General features: G+C 37.7%; 1 protein-coding gene across 1 annotated transcript in view; it reads left to right on the top strand.

The window, feature by feature from the left end:
* dph1.L (diphthamide biosynthesis 1 L homeolog) overlaps window positions 1-23,952 on the top strand; it is a 176,510-nt gene that overhangs the window by 115,205 nt on the left and 37,353 nt on the right. The window contains exon 5 of the mRNA XM_018246146.2: window positions 8,149-8,303. Within this exon, the coding sequence (XP_018101635.1) occupies window positions 8,149-8,303 (155 nt within the window). The remainder of the gene's footprint in view (window positions 1-8,148; window positions 8,304-23,952) is intronic.

The following is a 23,952-nucleotide window of genomic DNA, read 5'->3' as shown; positions in this document are numbered from 1 at the left end:
CGCACATGTACAGGTATTGGACCTGTTATCCAAACTGCACGGGACCTGATGTTTTCCTGATAACAGATCTTTCTGTAATTTGAAACTTCATCTCTAGGCTCTCTATGCGTTTTTTTTTGCTCACTAGACTGTTGCCATGGAAACTGCCAGCATGTCCCAGATGTGGCGAACTTTGAGGTCCAAAATGATGGAATCAGACAAAAATAACCAAAAGGGAAATGGAGGGGTTAAAAAAGGTAGGGCGATACATTTCTTGAGGCTTCTTAGGGTGGATCTGCTAGATTCAATTTAATGCAAACCCATCTTGTCAACGTATACATAAAGTGCATTTGATGTGAAAGGATTGAAGCTCTCATTTTAATATGGAAGCTGTTCTTATTCTGTATAATGTATGCACATGCCCGAGATTTGTTATACTAGATATCAATATCCCTGTACAAGCAATAAGTTTATAAGCTGATGGCCCTGGGTCAACCAGAACAATTCTGCAAAGCTGTGTAGGTTTGCTTTGGAGTGAGAATGGTTTCTCCTGATGAAAGCATTCATTGGACTAGCATTAATCTGATTTATTCACGTACAAGTCACCGTCGTAAGCTTATGCTAACAGTGCAATATAATATTACTGCTGTACAAGTTTGCTACACAGATCCTTGAGCAATGCAACAAAGATGCTGAAAAAGCTTTTTTTTGCCTTGTTTAAGCCACGAATGGCCAGACTGTGGCCCGAAGCCAAATTGACTGCTTCAATTGCAGTTAATTTGATAAAGAAATGATTACAGGTATATGACCTGGTATCCAGATTGCTTGGGACCTGTGGTTTTCTGGATAACTGATATTTCTGTAATTTAGATCTTCATCCCTTAAATCTACTAGAAAATCATGTAAACATTAAATAAGCCCAATAGGCTGGTTTTGCTTCCAATAAGGATTCATTCTAGCTTAGTTTAGATCAAATACAAGGTACTGTTTTATTAAAGAGGAAAAAGGAATCATTTTTAAAATATGGATTATTTAAATAAAATGGAATCTTTGGGAGATGGCCTTTCAGTAAATCCAGAGCTTTCTGGATAACAGGTTTCCGGTTAATGGATCCCATACCTGTACTATTATAATAATGTATTAGGAAACAACTAACATGTTGTTCAGCACTTTGCAGTATATAAGGGTATATACATCATAAATACACATTACATACAAACATATAGGCTGAAACAAACTTTTACTTCAGTGTGTGGGATCTCTGATTGGTTCCAGACATCACGTGTCTCTGAATCCGGGTTCCTGGCCTGAGAATTCTTCTTCTATAACACAACACTAAACGGATTCACTCGAACACGTTTTCAAATTTAAAATTACGTTGCTTTATTCATACCTTTAAAATTTGTATGCTAAGGTACAGTGCATGATGATCACCACTGACGCGTTTCATGCCCTATGGCACTTCCTCAGAATGTTACAGATTTTCAAAAAGACACAACTTTATAGCAAGTCTAATGGCCAAACAATTTACATAATATGTTTCTTAAAGGTGTATTACACATATACAGACCACATTTAGTCCCGCTTCTATATTCCCCTCATACAACCAATAAGGTTTTTTTTATATATATATATATTCATAAAAACATCATAAGTTATTAAAAGAACTCTTTTTGTTTTCATGTATGTTATTTGAACACTTTTGGGGATGATTCAAAGAAAATTATATATTTAGTGGATGTTGGCTTGGGGGGGAGCCCTAAATCATACTCCCTATGAACTATTCTATTCAATATAGTATCTAATCTCCCAATCTTTATTTAAACCAACTGGTTTTTCAGTCTCCAAAGCAAACATCCACCATGTTTCTCTCTTGTTAATTAATTTCTCCAAATCCCCCTTTCTTTTATCTAATCTGACATGTTCTATGCCTTGGAAAGATATACATTTATCATTACCATTATGTTTGATCAGGATGTGTTCTGCTATAGCAGATGAAACATCCTTTCTCCCTATACTTGCTATGTGTTCCAAAATCCTATCCTTCATTCTCCGCATTGTTCTACCCACATATTGGCATCCACATATACATGTCGCCAGATATATCACATTATTCGTTTTACAATTTATATAGGATTTACACTCATATTCCTTACCAGTAGCTGAACTCCTGAACCCCTTTGATACTTTTATATAATTGCAAGCCTTACAGATCCTTGCTCCACATTTGTAAGTACCTGTATTTGTAAGCCAATTCGGTTTTCTATGTTCTCTTCTTTCAGGGAGCATACTAGGAGATATATGACTTGCAATTGATTTGCTTTTCCTATATGTAAACCATGGCTTTTCAATATTAAGTATAGGGTCTGCACTGATCACATGCCAGTGTTTCATTATTATCTTTTTTATATCTGTTGCCTCATTACTATAATCTGTCACAAAATAGACTTTTTCTTTATCTGTTTTTTCAAATCTCTTATTTTTATGTTTCTTTGCATTTGTACTGCTCTCCTTTAACATATAGGTTCGATCACTCGAAACCGCTCTACCATATGCTTTTTTTAGGGTTTCTGTGCTATATCCCCTCTTCGCTAGCCTATCCCACAAATCCATTGCCGCCCTCTGGAAGGCATCCCAAGTGGAACAAATCCTTCTCAACCTAAGGAATTGTCCAATCGGGATGCCCTCCAGAAGCGGCTCTGGATGATTACTTGTCCTTAGCAGGAGGGAATTTCTACTGATTGGTTTTCTAAACACATCTGTCAAGATCTTACCTTCTTCTTGTGTAAACTGTATATCCAAGAATTCTACACTTTTTGCACTGGTCTTATATGTAAATTCAATACCACATTCATTGTTGTTGCAAAATGACACAAATTCATCTATCTGTTCAGTATTTCCCCTCCAAATAACAATCAAATCGTCGATAAACCTAAAGTACTTAAATATTTGTCCATCCCATTTAGATTTATCTCCAAAGATGTGGCACTCTTCAATCCATCCCATAAATAGGTTCGCATACGATGGTGCAAAACGAGCTCCCATTGCAGTGCCACATCTCTGGAGATAATATTGCCCATCATACATAAAGTAGTTGTTTTTTTGAAAATCTGTAACACTCTGAGGAAGTGCCATAGGGCATGAAACGCGTCAGTGGTGATCATCATGCACTGTACCTTAGCATACAAATTTTAAAGGTATGAATAAAGCAACGTAATTTTAAATTTGAAAACGTGTTCGAGTGAATCCGTTTAGTGTTGTGTTATAGAAACATATAGGCTGCCCTACCCACACCTGGCTGAAAACTGGCCAACTATATCTCTGGTTTTAAAAATGATTTTGGGTAAGCATTTCATTGAACACCAGCTTTTGCACCACTGTGGTGCCCCATAGCCATACGGTACTTTTGTCAGGTTATCAGTTCCTAAAAATGTATGGAATTAGAATGGGTGACCTTTCCCTTAATTCTGTTCATCGCATAGATAATTGTTAGTGCAGAACACATACACTTTGTGGGACTTTCTAAAGGAAAGCTCCAGAGAGAGACTGGGGAGAGAAGCCAATTAAATAAGCTAATGATGCGAGCTTGTCATATGAGAAGGGACCTCAGTCTTTCTATTTTTTGTCCTTGCCAGTTAACGGTATCCCCTCTAGTCCTTTCTTTTTTCTTTTTTTTTTATGCAAAAGTGATTTGTGCTTAGATCTACAATTAACAAGGAGAAATGCATTCACTGGCTACTGCCATTAATCTGCAGAGAGAAACAGGCACAGGTCACCAATTAAAGGAAAAGGAAAGTCGTTTTGCACTTGGGGGCAGGGATGGGCGAATTTTTTCGCCTCGTTTCGCCGAAAAAATTACGCCCATAGACTTGTATGGCGGTGTGCGTCAAAACAATTTCGCCGCGCGACAAAATTTTTTGGACGCCTATAGACTTTAATGGGCGTCTGCGACATTTCACCGGCGGCGAATTTTTGGCAAAGCGAAGCGGATAAAATTCACCCATCCCTACTTGGGGGTGCCAAATGTTAGGCACCCAAGTGATTGTATTTACTTTTGTGGTTTTTGAGTTATTTAGCTTTTTATTCGGCAGCTCTCCTGTTTCAGCAATCTGGTTGCTAGAGTCCAAATAACCCTAGCAACCATGCATTGATTTGAATAAGCGACTAGAATATGCATAAGAGAGGGTCATAATAAAAAACATTAGTAATAAAAGTAGCAATGACAATACATGTGTAGGCTTACAGAGCATTTGTTTTTAGATGGGGTCAGTGACCCTCATTTGAAGTCTGGGAAGAGTCAGAATAAGTAAGATCATAATTCAAAAACGATTTAAAAAAAAAATGAAGACCGATTGAAAAGTTGCTTAGCATTGGCCATTCTATAACATAGTAAAAGTTTACTTAAAGGTAAACCACCCCTTTAAAGCTGTTTTAGGGCTGTGGAGGCACAGGGCATTAACAGTAGTCCTTGATAGTCCCCCAGAAACAAGCAGTCACATGTTTCTATAAAATCATTTTTATCAATTTACTGAGGCGGGACCTGGGGTTATTCCGGGCACTCTGGGCCAATTCACTAATAACTCTAAATGCAGCAAAAGGTCAGAATGCAAAGGCATCTTCTATCATTCATATATATGAAAGTAAAATCTCCCTTACCTGGACACAACTCAGGATATTACCCATTTGCTGTGTGGTTGTGGTCAAACATTGTGTTCTATTTTCAAACACGTTCTGCTCTGTTGTCTCCCTGTAATGCTCTTCAATAGACTTACAGGCAGAAAGACTAATGTATGCAATAAATTGCTTCCCGACTTTCTAATAGGTTGGTTTCAAACAAGCACCTCCAACCCCATATATATGTATGAATGATATTGGTTGTTTTTGGTATTTTACAGTTGAGGTTTGGAGGTCCTTTAAGGTATTCTTTCTTGTTGGGCAAACTGCAGTCCATCTAAATGCTTCCTATATCTCAAATAGTTTTGTCTGGCTTATGTGCTGAGCTCTTGCCAAACATATTTGAAAGCGAATGAGTTTGGGCATTTCTTATCTGAAATGAAATTTTCTCTTTGTTTCCATGCCTTTTTAGTTTGTTAGGCTGCTGGTTTTACAATAAATGGCATTTGCGAGTATATGTTTTATGCGGATACGGCATAAAAAAAAAATCGGTATCTCTAATGCTCCTTACAGTTTTCTCTGTGACCCTGTTTAGTAGATTCTGCTAAATTCAGGGAAAGTCGTTCCATATTTCAGCTGGAAGATTGGCGGAGAGAATAGGAGATAAGATCACTCATACTTCCTCTGTCTATATAATAAACAGCTTGACTGGCTCTCCATTATACGTGTGACAGGGTTTCTAGAGCAGCCTCGCGGCAGACATAGAACGCTGGGTTTCATGCTGAAGTGATCCAAGGACAATATCACACTTAACACTTTCAAAGCGCAAGCCTTGTGTAACGTTTCATTGTAATCAGCAGTGGCCACAACAGAAAGAGAACAATAGATGGAGAATCAGATCTAGTATATACCATATGTGGATATTAAATGGTTGTTCGGAGCAGTTTTTATAAGGCTTTGGTGGATTATGCTAACTCTTTTTCTACAAAATGCTCGCCATATTGATAAGAAGCAAGATTATTCTTAATGTGTTGCCATGAGTTCATAATAATAGCGATAAAACGTAAGGTACAAGTTGTGGCCTTCAAGCTGGAGTTTACCCACCCCTGTGTTAGATGCGTAAATAACTTTAAAGGGGATCTCTAACCCCCATGCTAGTGAAAGCTGACCTGCAGCTAGGTCCGTAAATCTTTGGACAGAGACAACTTTTTTCTAATTTTGGTTCTGTACATTACTACAATTAATTTTAAATGAAACAACTCAGATGCAGTTGAACTGCAGATTTTCAGCTTTAATTCAGTGGGTTGAACAAAAAGATTGCATAAAAATGTGCCTTTTTTAACAGAATCACTTCATTTCAGGGGCTCAAAGCAATTGGACAAATTTAAAAAACTGAAAATAAAATGTTAATTTCTAATGCTTGAAACCCCTTTGCTGGCAATGACAGCCTGAAGTCTTGAACTCATGGACATCACCAGATTCTGGGTTTCCTCCTTTTTAATGCTCTGCCAGGCCTTTACTGCAGTGGCTTTTAGTTGCTGTTTGTTTGCGGGACTTTCTGGGTTGCTTTGTATGTATGTTTTGGGTCATTGTCCATCTGTATTATGAAACGCCTCCCAATCAATTTGACTGCATTTAGCTGGATTTGAGCAGACAGTGACTCTGAACACCTCAGAATTCATTTGGCTGCTTCTGTCCTGTGTCACATCATGGATAAACACTAGTGTCCCAGTGCCACTGGCAGCCATTCACGTTCAAGCCATCACACTGCCTCCGCCATGTTTTATAGAGATGTGGTATGCTTTGGATCATGAGCTGTTCCACGCCTTCTCCATACTTTTTCTTGCCATCATTCTGGTACAGGTTGATCTTGGTTTCATCTGTCCAAAGAATATTTTTCCAGAACTGTGCTTGCTTTTTTAGATGTTTTTTAGCAAAGTCCAATCTAGCTTTTCTATTATTGAGGCTTATGAGTGGCTTGCACCTTGCAGTGCATCCTCTGTATTTACTTTCATGCAGTCTTCTCTTTATGGTAAACTTGGATATTGATACACCTACCTCCTTGAGAGTGATGTTCACTTGTTTGGCTGTTGTGAAGTGGTTTCTCTTCACCATGGAAATGATTCTGTGATCATCCACCACTGGTATTTTCCGTGAACGTCCAGGTCTTTTAGCGTTGCTGAGTTCATCAGCGCTTTCTTTCTCCGGATGTACCAAACTGTAGATTTTGCCACTCCTAATATTGTAGCAATTTCTCAGATGGATTTTTCTTTTTTTGCAGCTTAAGGATGGCTTGTTTCATCTGCATGGAGAGCTCCTTTGATGCATGTTGTCTGTATACAGCAGAATCTTCCACATACAAGCACCCCCCTCAAATCAACTCCAGGGTTTTTATCGGTTTCATTGATAATGACATAACGAAGGAATTGCCCACACCTGCCCATGAAATAGCCTTCGAGTCAATTGTCCAATTACTTTTAAGCCCCTGAAATGAAGTGATTGTGTTAAAAAAGGCTTTAGTTCCTCGCATTTTTATGCAATCTTTTTGTTCAACCCACTGAATTAAAGCTGAAAGTCTGCATCTGAGTTGTTTCATTCAAAAGTCATTGTGGTAATGTACAGAACCAAAATTAGAAAAAAGTTGTCTCTGTCCAAAGATTTTTGGACCCAACTGTAGTAGTGGGCCAGATACCCAAAATGTTTTTCACCCAGCAGCTGAAGCTGAAAGTGCCACGGTTCACTGGAAGCAGTGTTGTGGCAATATAACTAAATGCAACGCTGAGCTCTAGGAATCCATATAGGCCTTAAAATGCGGATACAGTGAACCAGTGATATGTGGATCAGGAAAAACTCAACCAACTCTGAACCCTAACCCGCAAGATGTTGCCATTGGAGGACCCACACCCAACCCGTAATCTCATCTTCTAGCACTGTACGCTACTTATGTGCACAACTCTGGTTCCAAGACAAGGAATCTTGGGGAGCAGTGATGGATTGTACTTCCCCAGTCTTACCCGCACCAACCCTAACCTTTAATTGTTGGCCAAACCGTCCAACAGGTGGTCAACCTGCAGGTCACAGAGTGTTATGAGTCAACCCCCACCTCTCTACAGTGAATGCCTTCATTACAGTTAACACTTTCTGACTCTTATATCAGTCCCGTTAGTGCTTCTTAGGTATTCTTGGAAACGTTTTGCTTTAAAGAGCATGGAAACAAATTTTTGTGGTTGCTGTAGTCAAACTATGTGGTGCATACACTTGGAAATACTGAGCAAACATCCAGAAGAAGATATCGTCGTGTTGTTGTGCAATAGACTTTCATATTAAGTCTTTTTATCCACCTTACACTTATAATAGTCTTCCTTTCAGTATGGGGTTGATTGTACACTCTTACTCTCCATTGTTTCTAATTGTCAAGTCAATTACAAACAATGGACACTTCATTCAAAGTGACATTCAGAAAGAAAAGAAAAAATCTCTATTTTGTGAGTGCTTTTTCATAGAGGTCTGATGAATACATGGTAAATATTCTACACGTCTCCTTTTGTCTCTTAGTTCCCATTGATGCCACACACGGAGTGCGCATGTTGTACGTTTTTGTGGATATAAAGATCGACACGTCTCATTTTGTGGACACCATTCGTTTCAACTTTCAAGCAGGAGCATCACTGGCACTTGTCAGCACAGTGCAGTTTGTGTCAGCACTTCAGGTAAATGTACCAGCATCTCTTCTATAGGTATGGGATCTATTTTCCTGAATGCTTGGGCCCTGGGTTTTCCAGATAAGGGGGTCTTTCCGTAATTTGGATCTCCATACCGTAGGTCTACTAAAAAAAATAATTTAAACATTAATTAATGGTTGTCTCCAAAAAGGAATAATGATATCTTAGTTAGGATCAAGTACAAGGTATTGTTTTATTATTACAGAGAAAAAGAAAATCATTTTTAAAAATATGGATTATTTGGGTAAAATGGAGTCTATTGGAGATGGCCTTCCTGTTTTCAGGAATGGCTTCCCCATAACAGATCCCTTATCTGTAGTTATAAATGTTATCATCACCTTTACAGTAAGATACATCAAAATTTATATTTTTATAGCTTATATCTAAGGCATATATCATGCATTCCAATGTACCTTCTGTTCCCGATGCATAGATGTCAACCCCGGGAAACCAAATCTACCTCTTTCTCCTCTTTGCCGCAAGGAGTTGACATTCTCAGAAAAATCTGTAAGGTTTGATTACGCATACATGTGTATGGATTGTATAGGGGATGTGTGGGTGCAGGTCTAATTAAATATAGGTAAACTCTAAAGGGGTTATTCATATTTGAGTTAACTTTTAGTATGATGTAGAGAGTGATATTTGCCTTTAGTTTTCATTTTTTATTATTTGTGATTTTTGAATTAATAGGAGAGGGACTGAATAGAAAGATGAGTGATACAAAGTAGCAATAACAATAAGGGGCATATTTATCAAGGGTCGAATTTCGAATTGAAAAAACATTGAAATTCAAAAAGACCAACCGAAATTAAGTCGAAGTTTTTTGGTTTTTTTTGGTCGAATAGGTCCGTATTCAGCCGAATTCGAATCGTACGAATCGAAGGAATAGCGAAATCGATCGAATTCGAGAGACAGTACATGATAGATTTCGATATTCGCATTTGTTTCAAATTTGAATCGAATTTGGCCTATTCCCTAGTCAAAGTATACAAAGAATAGCTCAAAATTCGAGAATTCACCTCGACCGTTGATAAATCTGCCCCTAAATGTGAAGCCTTACAGAGCATTTGTTTTTTAGATGGGGTCAGTTGCCCCCATTGGAAAGCGTCAGAAGAAGAAGACAAATAATTCAAAAACTATAAATAAAAATAAATAGTGAAGACCAATTGAAAAGTTCTTTAGAAATGGCCAAGTTAACTCAAACGTGAACCACCCCTTTAATGGAAGTGCTATTGATTTCTTAAAACATACAAAGGAAAGTTGGTCAATGCACATTCCTGGCCCTTTTCTCCACTGACAATTATTTTCAGGTGCATACATTAAAAAAAACAAGAGTTTTTAATGTTTTTTTGGATAGATCGGTCATTTCCATTATAGTTTACTCATTCTTGTGCCTTGGAGTGTTCCCACAGTTCCCTTATTCTGTAGGAAGCTAGGCCAGAATTCCACATGTTTGTGGCACCCCCATACCTAATAAATTCCATTTAATGGTGCTCTTATTGATGTTGGCCTTGGAGATCTCTGTGGATTAGCCTGTGAGTCCAGTGCTTTGGTCAGGAGACACACTTCCCAAAAAACACCAAGAAGCAGTGGGGCACCAGCCTATAAATATAAGAGCAGAGGTAAATAGTTAGGCCCACTCTATGGGGGTACCTTGACATGAATATAATTTTTATGATCATTAACTTGTAACTAAAAACTTATGTTTTTGAAATATGCACTTGCAAAGAATTAAATACTAGTGAAGCTCAGGGGCAGGGATTTGTTAAATACCTTTTCTTTTTGGTATGGAAAAGAATTGTTGTATATTCATATACTACCCAGGGTCAGCATTTAATTTATCTGCTTTGAGAAGCAAAATTAAGTGGGGAAGGCAATTAATACAACCTGCAGTCCCATCTGGCAGTGCACTGGTTAATGGGTTTGTGCTAGAATAGAATTCCAATACTTTTCTGAGCAACCGTGGTCGTATATATAAAGTCCTTCACATCCCAGCCTGCCATGACGGAAGCCTTCAGTGATTAATGTGTTAGTTAGACATATTTGCTCAAACCTTTTGAGGCAACTCCAAACTGAATAAAGGAACCACTGAAAGACACGGACAAATGAGACCACTGGGGCCATGTTTAACCAAGTGCATTATAGAACAAACCAGCCCCTCAAGGCACAATAACACAAACACCTTTTAAAGGTATCACACGCCGTGCTCAGATGTCTCCTGCCGCAGCGCTGTTTAGTAAATAAGGCCCTTGATCTTCAGTATAAAAGCTAATTTATCAAATCAAACGTTTGTAGGGATGCAGCCGTCTTCATCAAGCGAGGCGTCCACTTCAATATATCACTGAACAAATCAAATGGTCACATGCTCTATCATAATACAAAGGTCAGAAATATTCTCCTTTTATTATAGATCAAGGGAAATAATCAGTTTCATCCAGGCCCTTTGTCACTGAAACCAATGGAAGAAAAATTGGCTGTAGGATTTTGACCTTTCCAAAAACAGTAAAATTCGTCAAGAAACTACTGGAAAAAATAAAAAGAAGCAAAGGGTTTTTTTGTTATCTGTTCGCTGAAAGATCGGTTTGTAGCAGTGGAAGCAAGGTGTGCCGCACATAGACAGGAAAGACTAAATGGCAGCTCCCTTTCTCCTGCCAGCCTAACTTATGGTTAGATGCAATGGAGCGTCACAGATCACCTATTTCTTCTACACTTTAACAGTAGTTGTGCATTACCCAAACCCTGCCTAAAGTTATGCATACCTCCCTGAATTTAAAGGGCATGTAAAGGCAAAAAAATAAAATCCCATTTTTACTTTCTTTAATGAAAAAGAAACCTATCTCCAATATACTTTAATTAAAAAATGTGTAATGTTTTTATAAGAAACCTGACATTCTCCCTTCATTTACTGCTGTGGATAGGAATTGTCAGATGGTCCCTAACTGCTGATCAGGGAAACAATCATACTTATGAACAGCAGGGGGAGCCCCCGCCTTACTTCCCAGCCATGCAGAACTCAAGCAGCTTTGTTTATGATGATCCCTAAGCAGCCCAGACCACACTGAGCATGTGCACATTCTTAGTCTTGCAAAGATGTTTAAAGGAAAAACTATACCCCCAAAATGAATACTTAAGCAACAGATAGTTTATATCAAATTGAATGACATATTAAAGAATCTTACCAAACTGGAATATATATTATATACATAAATATTGCCCTTTTACATCTCTTGCCTTGAACCACCATTTCGTGACTCTATCTGTGCTGCCTCAGAGATCACCTGACCAGAAATACTACAACACTAACTGTGAGGAAGCAAAAGGCAGAACTCTGTCTGTTAATTGGCTCATGTGACCTTACATGTGGTTTGTATGTGTACACAGTGAATCTTACGATCTCAGGGGGCGGCCTTTATTTTTTAAAATGGCAATTTTCTATTTATGATTACCCAATGGCACACACTACTAGAAAAGTATATTATTATGATAATGGGTTATTTACATGAGGCAGGATTTTACATATGAGCTGTTTTATGCAATATCTTTTTATAGAGACCTACATTGTTTGGGGGTATAGTTTTCCTTTAACAAAGTTGCAAGATGGTGACCCCCTGTAGCCAACTTTGAAAGCATAAATTATTTGTTTGATTAGGCTTGTGGTGCAGTAAGTTTATATTTAGTATACAAAATACAGCATTTCTAGCGTTATTCTAATTTAGACTTTAAATGCCCTTTAAAGTGTAAAAATTGGGACTTTTTATGAGGAGGTTTGTCATTTTCACAAAACTCCACCCAGCAATATTTTTTGGTTGCCAGGTCAATGACAGAAGTCAAAAAAATTGTTGTTGTTTAATTTCTTTTGCCACGATTATGTGACCAGTCATTCTAAGCTTTCAGCCAAAAATGCTCAATACAAAAAAAAGAAAAACAAGTAGAAAACTAGGGGATTTGTTGAGTTCTCTTCTAATTTTGGTATGTCACAGGAATTCAGGTCATATGGTTATAGTTAAGTTGGTTTGAAAAAAGACCAAAGTCCATCAAGTTCAACCCCTCCAAATAAAACCCAGCACACACACTCTTACTGACCTATCTATACATTGACATAAACTATAAATAACAATATCTGTATTCAAGATGAAGATTATCACTATAGCCTTGGATATTATGTTTGCACAAGAAATCATGAAAGCTAGTGATTGGCGAATTTATTCGGCAAGTGCAAATTTGCGACGTATTTCAGAGTTTTGCGAAACACTAATTTTGACGACAGAGTCAAAATTTCTTTGATGCCGCCGACAATTCAGACGCACATTACAGTCAATGGGCGCCTATTAATTGTCGCTGACAAATTTTCGCTGCAATTTCGCAAATTTATTCGCCAGCAGCTAAACTCGGCGCAAATTTGCACCTGGTGAATAAATTCTCCAATCACGAATGAAAGCCCCTCTTAAGGACTAATCTCCCCTAACTGCCTTCCTGCCGGCTAGATTGTAAATCGCCAGCTGGATGGCATTCGGAACAGTTCGTTTTCCAAAGTTGCCTCATGAGGAAGCGTCAGGTGACTTTGGATAGCCGAAGCAATCCGAGTGCTATCCCGCCAGCGATTTACCTCTTAACCAGCCGGAAGGCAGTTTAGGGAGATTAGTTGCCTGAAGAAGAAGCGATTTGTCTCTGCCCTAAAGGTCTTATTGTGAAGAACCACCTATGCTGCTTCAAATGAAAGTTCTGTTCCTCTAGTCTAAAGGGTGGGGACTCTGTTGCGGTGATCCATTTTATGGGAAACAACATCACCCGCCATCTGTCTATAAGGCCCTCTAATAATGTACTTGTAAAGTGTAATCATGTCCCCTCGCAAAGTGTCTTATTTCCAGAGAAAACAACCCCAACCTTGAGAGTCTACCCTCATAATTAACACTTGAAGATTGAACTGAATTGGGGTGTTCTCTTTTTCTGATTCCATGGCAACGAGTCTTTCAATAGATAAGACTCCTAGGCCCCTCTGAAGCACAAAGCAACCTTTATACTAATATACATTGTCTTACTTCTTATTTGTGCTGCAAGAGAATGGAGATTAAAGGGCAACACACAGAAGGTGTTTTGTGAGTAATAACTGTTTTCTTGACAATGGAAAGAACAAAGTAAGCTGCAGGTTATTGTGTGTTATTAAAGTCCCAGCAAATGTTCTCATGAGGATTCCTCGGCAACCCTCATATCTATGTACATTTCTAGATGGGCTCCCGGGGGGTGTGACCTTATCTCAATCCTATTCACCTACCAGCAGACAAGTTTATCTAAAGGGTAACCATAAGAAGCAGAAAGCTTGTAAGAAACATGTTTAAAGGGGTTGTACACAGTAAAACAAGCTGCAGACAGCAGAGAAGAGAACAGAACAGAAGAGAATTTCCAATTGGTCTACTTTTTTTATGCGTTGTAGCTCATGAGTTATTTACAAATGCAACTCTCAGACAAACCAGGTAATGGTTTTGAAATCATAATTGAAGATGAATAGTAGAGGGCTTGAGAAAAGGTTAGCAAAAATAACAATATCAATAATATTGAGGCTGGGGTCAGTGACCCAAAAAAACAGATAAAAGTTTCAGCTGGAGTCTGGAAAACGGCAGAAAGGGAAAACGAAATAATCAAAAACAAAGTAAATAATCAAGGTCAGTTGAAAAGTTGCTTAGAATAAGGTACTAAAGGTTGATGCAAATGAGAACTTCCTTTTTATAAAAGATTGAAATTCGGGAAATAAAAACTCCATCCTTTAAAGGAATTGTTCAGTATAAAAATAACAGCTGGGAAGATAGATAAGATGTGCAAAATAAAACTTGGTTTCAATATAGTTAGTTAAAAAATATAATCTATAAAGGCTGGAGTGACTGGATGTCTAACATAATAGCCAGAACACTACTTCCAACTTTACAGCTCTCTTGCTTTCCACTGATTGGTTACCAGGAAGTAACCAATCAGTGACTTGAGGGGGGGCACACGGGTCATAACTGTTGCTTTTGAATCTGAGCTGAAGGCTGAGAATCAATTGCAAACTCACTGAACAGTTATGTCCCATGTGGCCCCCCTTCAAGTCGCTGACTAATGTAAGTAATGTAATGTATAATTATCCTCAAATGGCAATTCCAACCATATAGTTGTATGTGGGCTTCATTTTTGTTTTTCTCTGGAAAGTACAGAGCTTGGACTTTTGTTCTCTATGATGTTTTTGCTCAACCAGTTTTTAAACTGGATGTTGACAAATTTGATCCAGTGAAGTGTAATCGGTCCTACATCGCTGCGTTACTCCATCTTTCATACAACGCACAGAAAAAAAGGAAAAGGATTATTCAGTAAGCAAAAACTCAGTCTCTTATGCTGGCACAGTAAAGTGAAGAACTTAAAGGGATCCTGTCATCGGAAAACATGTTTTTTTTCAAAACCCATTAAAAGATTCTTTACTAGACTTAACATATGCAGATATCTCTTATCTGGAAAACCTCAGGTCCCAAGCATTCTGGATAACTGGTCCCATACTTGGAATTCTCCTTTAAAGGGATACTGTCATGGGGAAAAAAACTTTTTTCAAAATGAATCAGTTAATAGTGCTACTCCAGCAGAATTCTGCACTGAAATCCATTTCTCAAAAGAGCAAACAGATTTTTTTATATTCAATTTTGAAATCTGACATGGGGCTAGACATTTTGTCAATTTCCCAGCTGCCCCTGGTCATGTGACTTGTGCCTGCACTTTAGGAAAGAAATGCTTTCTGGCAGGCTGCTGTTTGTTCAGGTGTTGTTCTTAGATCTACCAGGCAGCTGTTATCTTGTGTTAGGGAGCTGCTATCTGGTTACCTTCCCATTGCTCTGTTGTTGGGCTGCTGGGGGGGAAAAGGGACGGGGTGATATCAGTCCAACTTGCAGTACAGCAGTAAAGAGTGATTGAAGTTTATCAGAGCACAAGTCACATGACTTGGGGCAGCTGGGAAATTGACAATATGTCTAGCCCCATGTCAGATTTCAAAATTGAATATAAAATAATATGTTTGCTCTTTTGAGAAATGGATTTCAGTGCAGAATTCTGCTGGAGCAGCACTATTAACTGATTCATTTTGAAAAAAGTTTTTTTCCCCATGACAGTATCCCTTTAAAGGAGAATTCCAAGTATGGGACCAGTTATCCAGAATGCTTGGGACCTGAGGTTTTCCAGATAAGAGGTATCTGCATATGTTAAGTCTAGTAAAGAATCTTTTAAATGAATCTGCCTCTAATAAGAATGAATTATATCTTAGTTGGGAACAAGTACAGGTTACTGTTTCTTACAGGTATGGGACCTGTTATCCAGAATGTGTTTCTGTGCACTGGAAAAAAAGTATTGCCAAGAAAAAAAATTTCAGTAATAGTATTTATTATTTAGCAAAATAAGAATAAGAATTGGTCATGGAACTCCAAGTTGACTAATATCCTTATATTCTAAAATAGCCATGTGACATCACTAATCGCTTATTAAAAGAATGACATCAATAAGCAATGTAATGGTAAAGGCTTTTAATACTGGATCAGTACAGGAAAGGGGCAATTGGTTTCCCAAGAAAATAACTAAATTCTGGTATTTGACTTTGCTTTAACCTGTCCTACACAACGGCTGTTAAAGGGGGTGGATCATCTTTAAGTAAACTTTTAGTATGGCCAATTCAATTGGTCTTCATTATTTATTTTCTATCGTTTGTTAATTATTTAACCTCTTCTTCTGGCTCTTTCCAACTTTCAAATGGGGGACACTGACCCCATATATAAACCAAATGCTCTATAAAATTACAGCTATATTGTAACTTTACTTTTTATTACTCATCTTTCTAGTCAGACCCTCTCCTATTCATATTCCAGTCTCTTATTCAAATCAATGCATGGTTGCTAGGGTAATTTGGACTCTAGCAACTGGATTTCTGAAACTGCAAACTGGAGAGCTGCTGAATACAAAGCTAAATAACTAAAAAAAACACAAGTAATAAAAAATGAAGACCAATTGCAAATTATCTCAAAATATCACTACATCCATCCATACATACATACATACATACATACTAAGATTTAACTCAAAGGTGAACAACCCCTTTAAAATACAGAATCCTACAGACAGGATCAGGATCCTGTATGATTTCTCATGCTATTGAGTGTCTGGCTCCTTGTTTTTTATTCATTCAGTAGAGTCTGGCAAGCAAAGAAAAGCCTTTTTTTTACCTTTCTTCTTGTTTTTAATGGAAATATTATTCTTTCTGTTTTTCTGTTTTTGCTCCCTTTGTGTGTGTGAGTCAGACTGCTAATTGCATACACTTAAAAAGAGTAAATATTAATTGGTAAGAATGATATCTTCAATTACAAAGCAGGCAGAAGGAGAGCGATAAAAAAGGCTTTGTTTCTTTCTCCTGTCACAGCATCGGGAATGTCTGCTTATATATTAGCTATTTTTTTATTTTGTTCTAGTACATATTCTTGTTATATATATATATATATATATATATATATATATATATATATATATATATATATATATATATATATATATATATATATATATATAAAATACACAGTAACATTGTGGCCGCTCGTACAGTGGGTTAGGAACCCTTCATCAAAGTGCCCCAGCTACTAAGACATTATACATTTTACTTATGTGAGCACCTCCATTATTATCTTTTGATTTTGTCCTCTGAAACCAAAGAATGGGTTTTGTTATCTTTTTGAACAGCAATTGCAGAACCATCACAACAAGTTGATGGATGTTGCTCGAATTTGCAGGCCTACCGGGAACAGCAATGATCAGGAAAAAATATGTCTCAGTTTAGGGTCAGAGTTAAATTTAGAAATATGGTAGAGTGAGGCAGTTTGCTTTTTTTTTTTTCCTCCTTCCTCGGTGAGAGAGTTTTCCTGAATTTCAGTAGAATCATTTCGTTACCAGAGGAAAAAGAAAGATAAAGGAATTAAATATAAAATACAATGTTATTGCCTTATCTACCATGTATTTGTAAAAGAGTGTCACTTCTGCAGTTACCTGGGGAATGCCTCAGTGTGCACATTGATGTACTGTCATTCTGGAAGGGCATTGCCTTATTATCTGGAATAGTGGTTCATCTGCTTTTGGAACCTCTGTCATTGTTTGGGTGAAATGAAAGGTGGGTTTCCAGAGGACAGGCAAGTAAGGTTAAGGGTTGGGGCAGACGGGCAGATTCAGGGAGATCTAGTCGCCTGTGACTAATCGCCTCTTCTGCGGGGCGACAATCTCCGCAAAGTGCCTTCCGCCTGCTTGAATAAAGATTCGCCTGCGCTAATGCACTTGCGGCGTTTCGATTTCCAATGTCGCCTGAAGTTGCCTCACGAGGAAACTTTGGGCGACTTTGGAAATCGAAGCGCCGCATATCTGCCCGTCTGCCCCAACCCTAAAGCATGAGATGTGGTCAACATTCATCTTCCCAGAGAATGGCTCTAGCCAGTAGGTGGTTAATGGCTTAACAAAATGCTGTTTTAGGATTCGGAATTCAGAGAAACACTCACGGTACAGGTGTGGGATCCGTTATCCGGAAACCAGAATTACGGAAAGCCCATCTCCCATAGACTCTATTTTATCCATGTAATCCAAATTTTTAAAAATGATTTCTTATTTTCTCAGTAATAATAAACCAGAACCTTGTACTTGATCCTAACTAGAGATGCACCGAATCCACTTTTTTGGATTCGGCCGAACCCCCGAATCCTTTGTGAAAGATTCGGTTGAATACCGAACCGAATCCGAATCCTAATTTGCATATGCAAATTAGGGGTGGGAAGTGGAAAACATTTTTTACTTCCTTGTTTTGAGACAATTTCCCTCCCCACCCCTAATTTGCATATGCAAATTAGGATTTGGATTCGGCTTGGCATAAGGATTCGGCCGAATCCAAATCCTGCTGAAAAAGGCCGAATCCTGGATTCGGTGCATCCCTACTCCTAACTAAGATATAATTAATCATTATTGGAAGCAAAACCAGCCTATTGGGTTTATTCAATGTTTAAATGATTTTATAGTGGACTTAAGGTATGAAGATTCAAATTACATAAGGACTCATTACCTGGAATACCCCAGGTCCCAAGCTTTCTGGGTAACCGGTCCCATACTTGTAGTTTCATGAAATCAATTGTTCAAGCACTTGTCAAGTCCCCTGGACATTAGTGAAAAATGGAGGGGGGTTTTATTTGGGGCTGAGCTGCTAAAAAACATCCGATATACCATTGTATTTAATAAAGTCAGGCCACTTTCATTTTTTATTGCAGCGTATTCCCTGGATTCCCTCTAACAGGCTCTGCTATATTCCTTGTAAAAACAAGAAAACGCCAGTTTTATCCTCTTTTATGGCACAAATCTTAGCTATATCTTGAGAGCAATAGTCTTGCAAGACTCCTTAAATGAATCTCCACTATCTGGGGAGACTTTAATAGACTGGGGCTTAATTTGCTTGAGAAACATTTTATATAATAATAATCCTGTTCAATTACTATTGTTGCAATTTCTAGCAAAAACAAATCTTCACCGGTATCAGTGATCACATGGGATTTTTTATTTATAAATCATTGTGGAATGATTACACTTGAGTTTATAGGTTTAATTTTCAGATTGCACCCTATTAATTTGTGTATTGTAAAGCAGAGTTTGTTAACCTTCTTAAGGGATCAAATTCATTTGGGACTCTGCTTCCTGACCCAAAAGAATTTGTTTTATTTAATTTTAATACACAATAGCTTCGAACATCTTATAAATGATATCTTTATAAAACACAAAAGCCATGAATATCCTGTAAATTATATCTTTATAAACGGTTCTGATGTCATCAGTTATAAACGGTGAGTTCTGATGTTATTTCTGTCACATGACTCACTGAAACTTGTGTATCATAGCAATTCCCCCCCCCCCCGTTGTAAACTATGAGGATATTTGAAGTCACCTGACCTCAGTTCCATGACCTGTATACCTTCAGCCTCCTGCCTTTATATGGTCATGGAACTCCTCTGTGACTTATAATATCCTTATATTTCACAACAGGTAGGGCACATTATTCACTATAGTATTGTCTGCCGTACAAGAACAATTCACTTTACTTAAAGGGATACTGTCATGGGAAAACATGTTTTTTTCAAAATGCATCAGTTAATAGTGCTGCTCCAGCAGAATTCTGCACTGAAATCCATTTTTCAAAAGAGCAAACAGATTATATTATATTCAATTTTGAAATCTGACATGGGGCTAGACATTTTGTCAATTTCCCAGCTGCCCCAGTCATGTGACTTGTGCCTGCACTTTAGGATAGAATTACTTTCTGGCAGGTTAGGTTATCGTTTTTTCCTTTTCAATGTAACTGAATAGAACGCAGTGGGACACCAGGCAGCTGTTATCTTGTGTTAGGGAGCTGTTATCTGGTTACCTTCCCATTGTTCTGTTGTTAGGCTGCTGGGGAGGGGGTGTCACTCCAACTTGCAGTATAGCAGTAAAGAGTGATTGAAGTTTATCATTGCACAAGTCACATGACTTAGGGCAGCTGGAAAATTGACAATATGTCTAGCCCCATGTCAGACTTCAAAATGAAATATAAAAAAAATCTGTTTGCTCTTTTGAGAAATGGATTTCATTTTAGAATCCTACTGCAACAGCACTATTAACTGATGCAATTTGGAAAAAAAATTTTTTTCCCATGACAGTATCCCTTTAAGTTTATTAGGAGACCAGCCATAGACCCAATATTAGGTCTCAACCAATAGGTTAAGAATCCTTGTTGTACAGTGTATGTGTAGAAATCATTATCTGTTTTGTGTGCTTTATACATTGCCAAAGAACACAAATTTGAGAACTTAGAAAATGGGAACTGGTGCAGCCATATGTTTTCTTGACCTTGGCAAACATTTTTTGCTCCAGTAATGTCACTTTCCCTCTAAATCCAGCTGTTTAACATTGAACAAATAAATTAAGAATTTTGGAAGGTGATACATATGTTTCCTAGCAAAAACACATTGGTCAGAACTTACCATGGCATCCCACTTGTACAGGTATGTAACCTGTTATCCAGAATGCTCGGAAGCTGGGGTTTTCGGAATAACGGATCTTTCCTTAATTTGAAGTCTACTAGAATATTATGTAAATATTAAATAAACTCAATAGGCTGGTTTTGCTTCCAATATGGATAATTTATATCTTAGTTTGGATTAAGTAGAAGGTACTATTTTATTATTACAGAGAACAAGGAAATATTTTTTTAAAAATTGGATTATTTAATTATAATGGAGTCTATGACATTTTAGACAATAACATCAGTAGAGTTTATTCCAGGTATTTGTGCTAGGTACACATAGAGGTTTGAAAGTACAAATATCCTGAATTTATAAAAATGCTTTGCTAAATGTACATGCTGTTATGTATTTGTTTCTAACACATTGTAATTGCGTTGATGGGTTTGGGGGTTCTACATTCAATCTTAAAATTATCGATGCACTGAATCCACTATTTTGGATTCAGCTGAACCTCCGAATCCTTCGTAAAAGATTCAGCCGAATATCGAACCGAATCCTAATTTTACTTCCTTGTTTTGTGACAAAAAATCATGCGATTAACCTCCCGCCCCTAATTTGCATATGCAAATTTGGATTCAGTTCGGCCGGGCAGTATGCGAATCCTGGATTTGCTGCATCCCTACTTAAGTGTTTTGGTTGAACTTTTCATATCTACACTACTATGAATCCTGTGTTTAATCCTTGATATAAATGCCTAGAATGCCTCAGGATAAACCAATGCAGCAAAATGCAGGTGATTGAATCATTCACATTTAATATCATTTAAATGTGTATCAAAGGAATTAAAATATCATGTTGCATTTGGAAAAAGGCAATAAAATGGGAGACTGCTTAACCACAGATCAAATGGGATCAATTAGCTTATGCACTTAGAGGTGTTCTAAGTTGCATTTCAACCATGCATTAAGTGCATAAAAATGAGTATCAGTCCTTATTGTGACACACACAGCAACAACATTGGAAGTCCTGTTAATGTTATTGAATTGATAGTTTCAGCCCAACACTGGAAAATACTTTAGATGCAGTTTGGGAAGCATTTTGGCCATTTCTTCCAGGCAGATTTGCTCCATGTTGATATTTTGATGATTCTTGTGCCTCTCTGTTTTCAGTTAGCGCAATTTATTTCTCATTGGATTGAAATCAGGGCTTTTGCAACCATTTAGATCTTGAGCCACTTCAGCATTGCTTTGACCTTGTGTTTGGGATCAGTGTCCTGCTAACTGATGACTACTAAAATAAGTTCTACCTTATTTTTCTGTATAATGCTGGCACCACCAAACCTCACTGTATCATAGGTCAGCCATATCAAGAACCATATCAACATCTGTAATTTTTCCAAGCATACAGTATAAGGCTGATACAACTGCATTGTGGTAAAAGGTTTAGTGACGAGTCCACGCTTTCTACATTGGCAAGAAAAATGGACTGCATAACCATAAATATATATCCCTAGTTGTACCATAAGTTTTCACCTTTGCAACAATGTGAAACTGAGTAGTCCTCTGATTCGATAGAATTGTAATATTGGAAAACCTGTGATACATCATGGTTGGCATATTGAAGCTCAGCACCTCTAGGTACATAAAAAAAAACGGATGCACCATGTTTGTTCCTTTTTCAACAGTACACTGCTGAGTAGTTCTGCAATATTATGGAATGGCACAACCTCATTGGTCAGATGTACAGGCCTGTGATTTGTGGGTAACCCAATGAAAGATTGAAGCTCAGTATTGTTGAAGCTGGCAAACAGGGACCAAAGGTACATAGTACCCACAATGCTTGTTATGCACAAATAGTGCCATTTGACCTCCTCCTGGATTTGAAGGTAGCCCTTGTGATTTCTTGCATTTGATCATCTGTCCAAATGCAAGCATGTTCCCCTGACGAAGACCCCTTATCTGGGGTTATGTTTTAATTTTTGTACATTATTATAAAATAAAAGATTTGCTACTTTCCTAATGCTGGTGTGCCCTGTTCCCTTCACTTTTTTCTGGCTTGAATATTATGGGGGTCTGACAGGTAGCCCCATATAGTGAGTACTCAGCTTTTTGTTCTATAGTGTGCCTAACCAACATATAACCATTCTTTGTAATGTATATACTAGTGTATATGATGTTCCAATTCCCACTTTCCTTCTCTGTATTGTCATTCTAGCCTCTGTCTAATCTTTGTTCTTTTTAATATTGTACATGGCATAAGGGATAACACAAAAACATTCAGGTGTGGAACAGTTTAGGATTAGAGGTCAAAGTTTTATTAAAAACGTGTTCTGTCTCATCAAATTGAACATAAAATACCAGCCCAATGTCAACATATTGATTTCAGTGTACACCAAGGAAATCCGGGACACCATCATTTTCTCACTTCTTTTTGTGTCCACATGGGGCCATACTGTTTTGTTTGTACAAGCTTGGCCACAGATCTTCTCCTTATAAAATTAAAGTTTTTATTAGGACATGCATTAGCCTGACGCCTTTCATGCCTAAATGGGCACTTACTCATAGTACTTACACATTACATGTGAGTAAGTGCCCATTTAGGCACGAAATGCTTCAGGTTAATGCATGTCCTATTAAAAACTTTTTAATTTTATAAATAATCTGCCTACTGCTTCCCTCTCTTCCTATTTAATTCTTTCTATATTTCATAAACAATTGGTAACCCTTCGACTGGGGGTTCCCTGTGATGAGTTACAAAAAAGAAAAACTTACACTCGCACACCCTGGCCGTCCGAAGTCACACGAGTTCCAGGTGCTAGATGTTTAGAGGAATTGGACAACCTCGAAAGCAGTATAGATACAAGACACACCAGCACAACATGGATAATTGTAGCAGGATTTGACCTTGCTCGTTTATTTGCGGATGCAACGTTTCGGGGCGTGACCCCTTTCTCAAGCATGCTAGAATTATCCATGTTGTGCTGGTGTGTCTTGTATCTTCCCTGTGATGAGACCACCATATAACTTTTTCCAATGGACTATTTGACTTAGTGATACTTTGTTACAAGAGCAGAGTCACACACCATTGTTCATTTATTTATTTGGATGTACACTTGGCCTGGAAGCAGTCTGGGAAATGGATGCACCCTTTGGAGACAGTAAGTGGTGTGCTGCTAGAATTGATGTCAGACTGTTAACATTAGACTTACAGGGTTTTTTCACCTTTGAGTTTACATTTAGTATGATGTAGAGAGTGATATTCTGAGACAGTTTGCAATTGGTTTTCATTTTTTATTATTTGTGTTTTTTGCGTTATTTAGCTTTTTATTCAGCAGCACTTATTTGAATAAGAGACTGGAATATGAACAGGAGAGGGCCTGAATAGAAAGATGAGTAAAAAAGTAGCAATAACTTTACATTTGTAGCCTTACAAAACATTTGTAGCCTTACAAAACATTTGTTTTTAGAAGGCAAATAATTAATAAACTATAAAAAAATAAATAAAGACCAATTGAAAAATTGCTTCGAATTAGCCATTCTAGAACATACTAAAAGTTGACTTAAAGGTGAACCACCCCTTTAAGGGCCTCCATGTAGCATCTGAAGGCATGCCATAATAAT

This window comes from Xenopus laevis, chromosome 2L (genome assembly GCF_017654675.1).
Source record: "Xenopus laevis strain J_2021 chromosome 2L, Xenopus_laevis_v10.1, whole genome shotgun sequence".
NCBI classification, from domain to species: domain Eukaryota; kingdom Metazoa; phylum Chordata; class Amphibia; order Anura; family Pipidae; genus Xenopus; species Xenopus laevis.
This window is presented reverse-complemented; position numbering and strand designations above follow the sequence as displayed.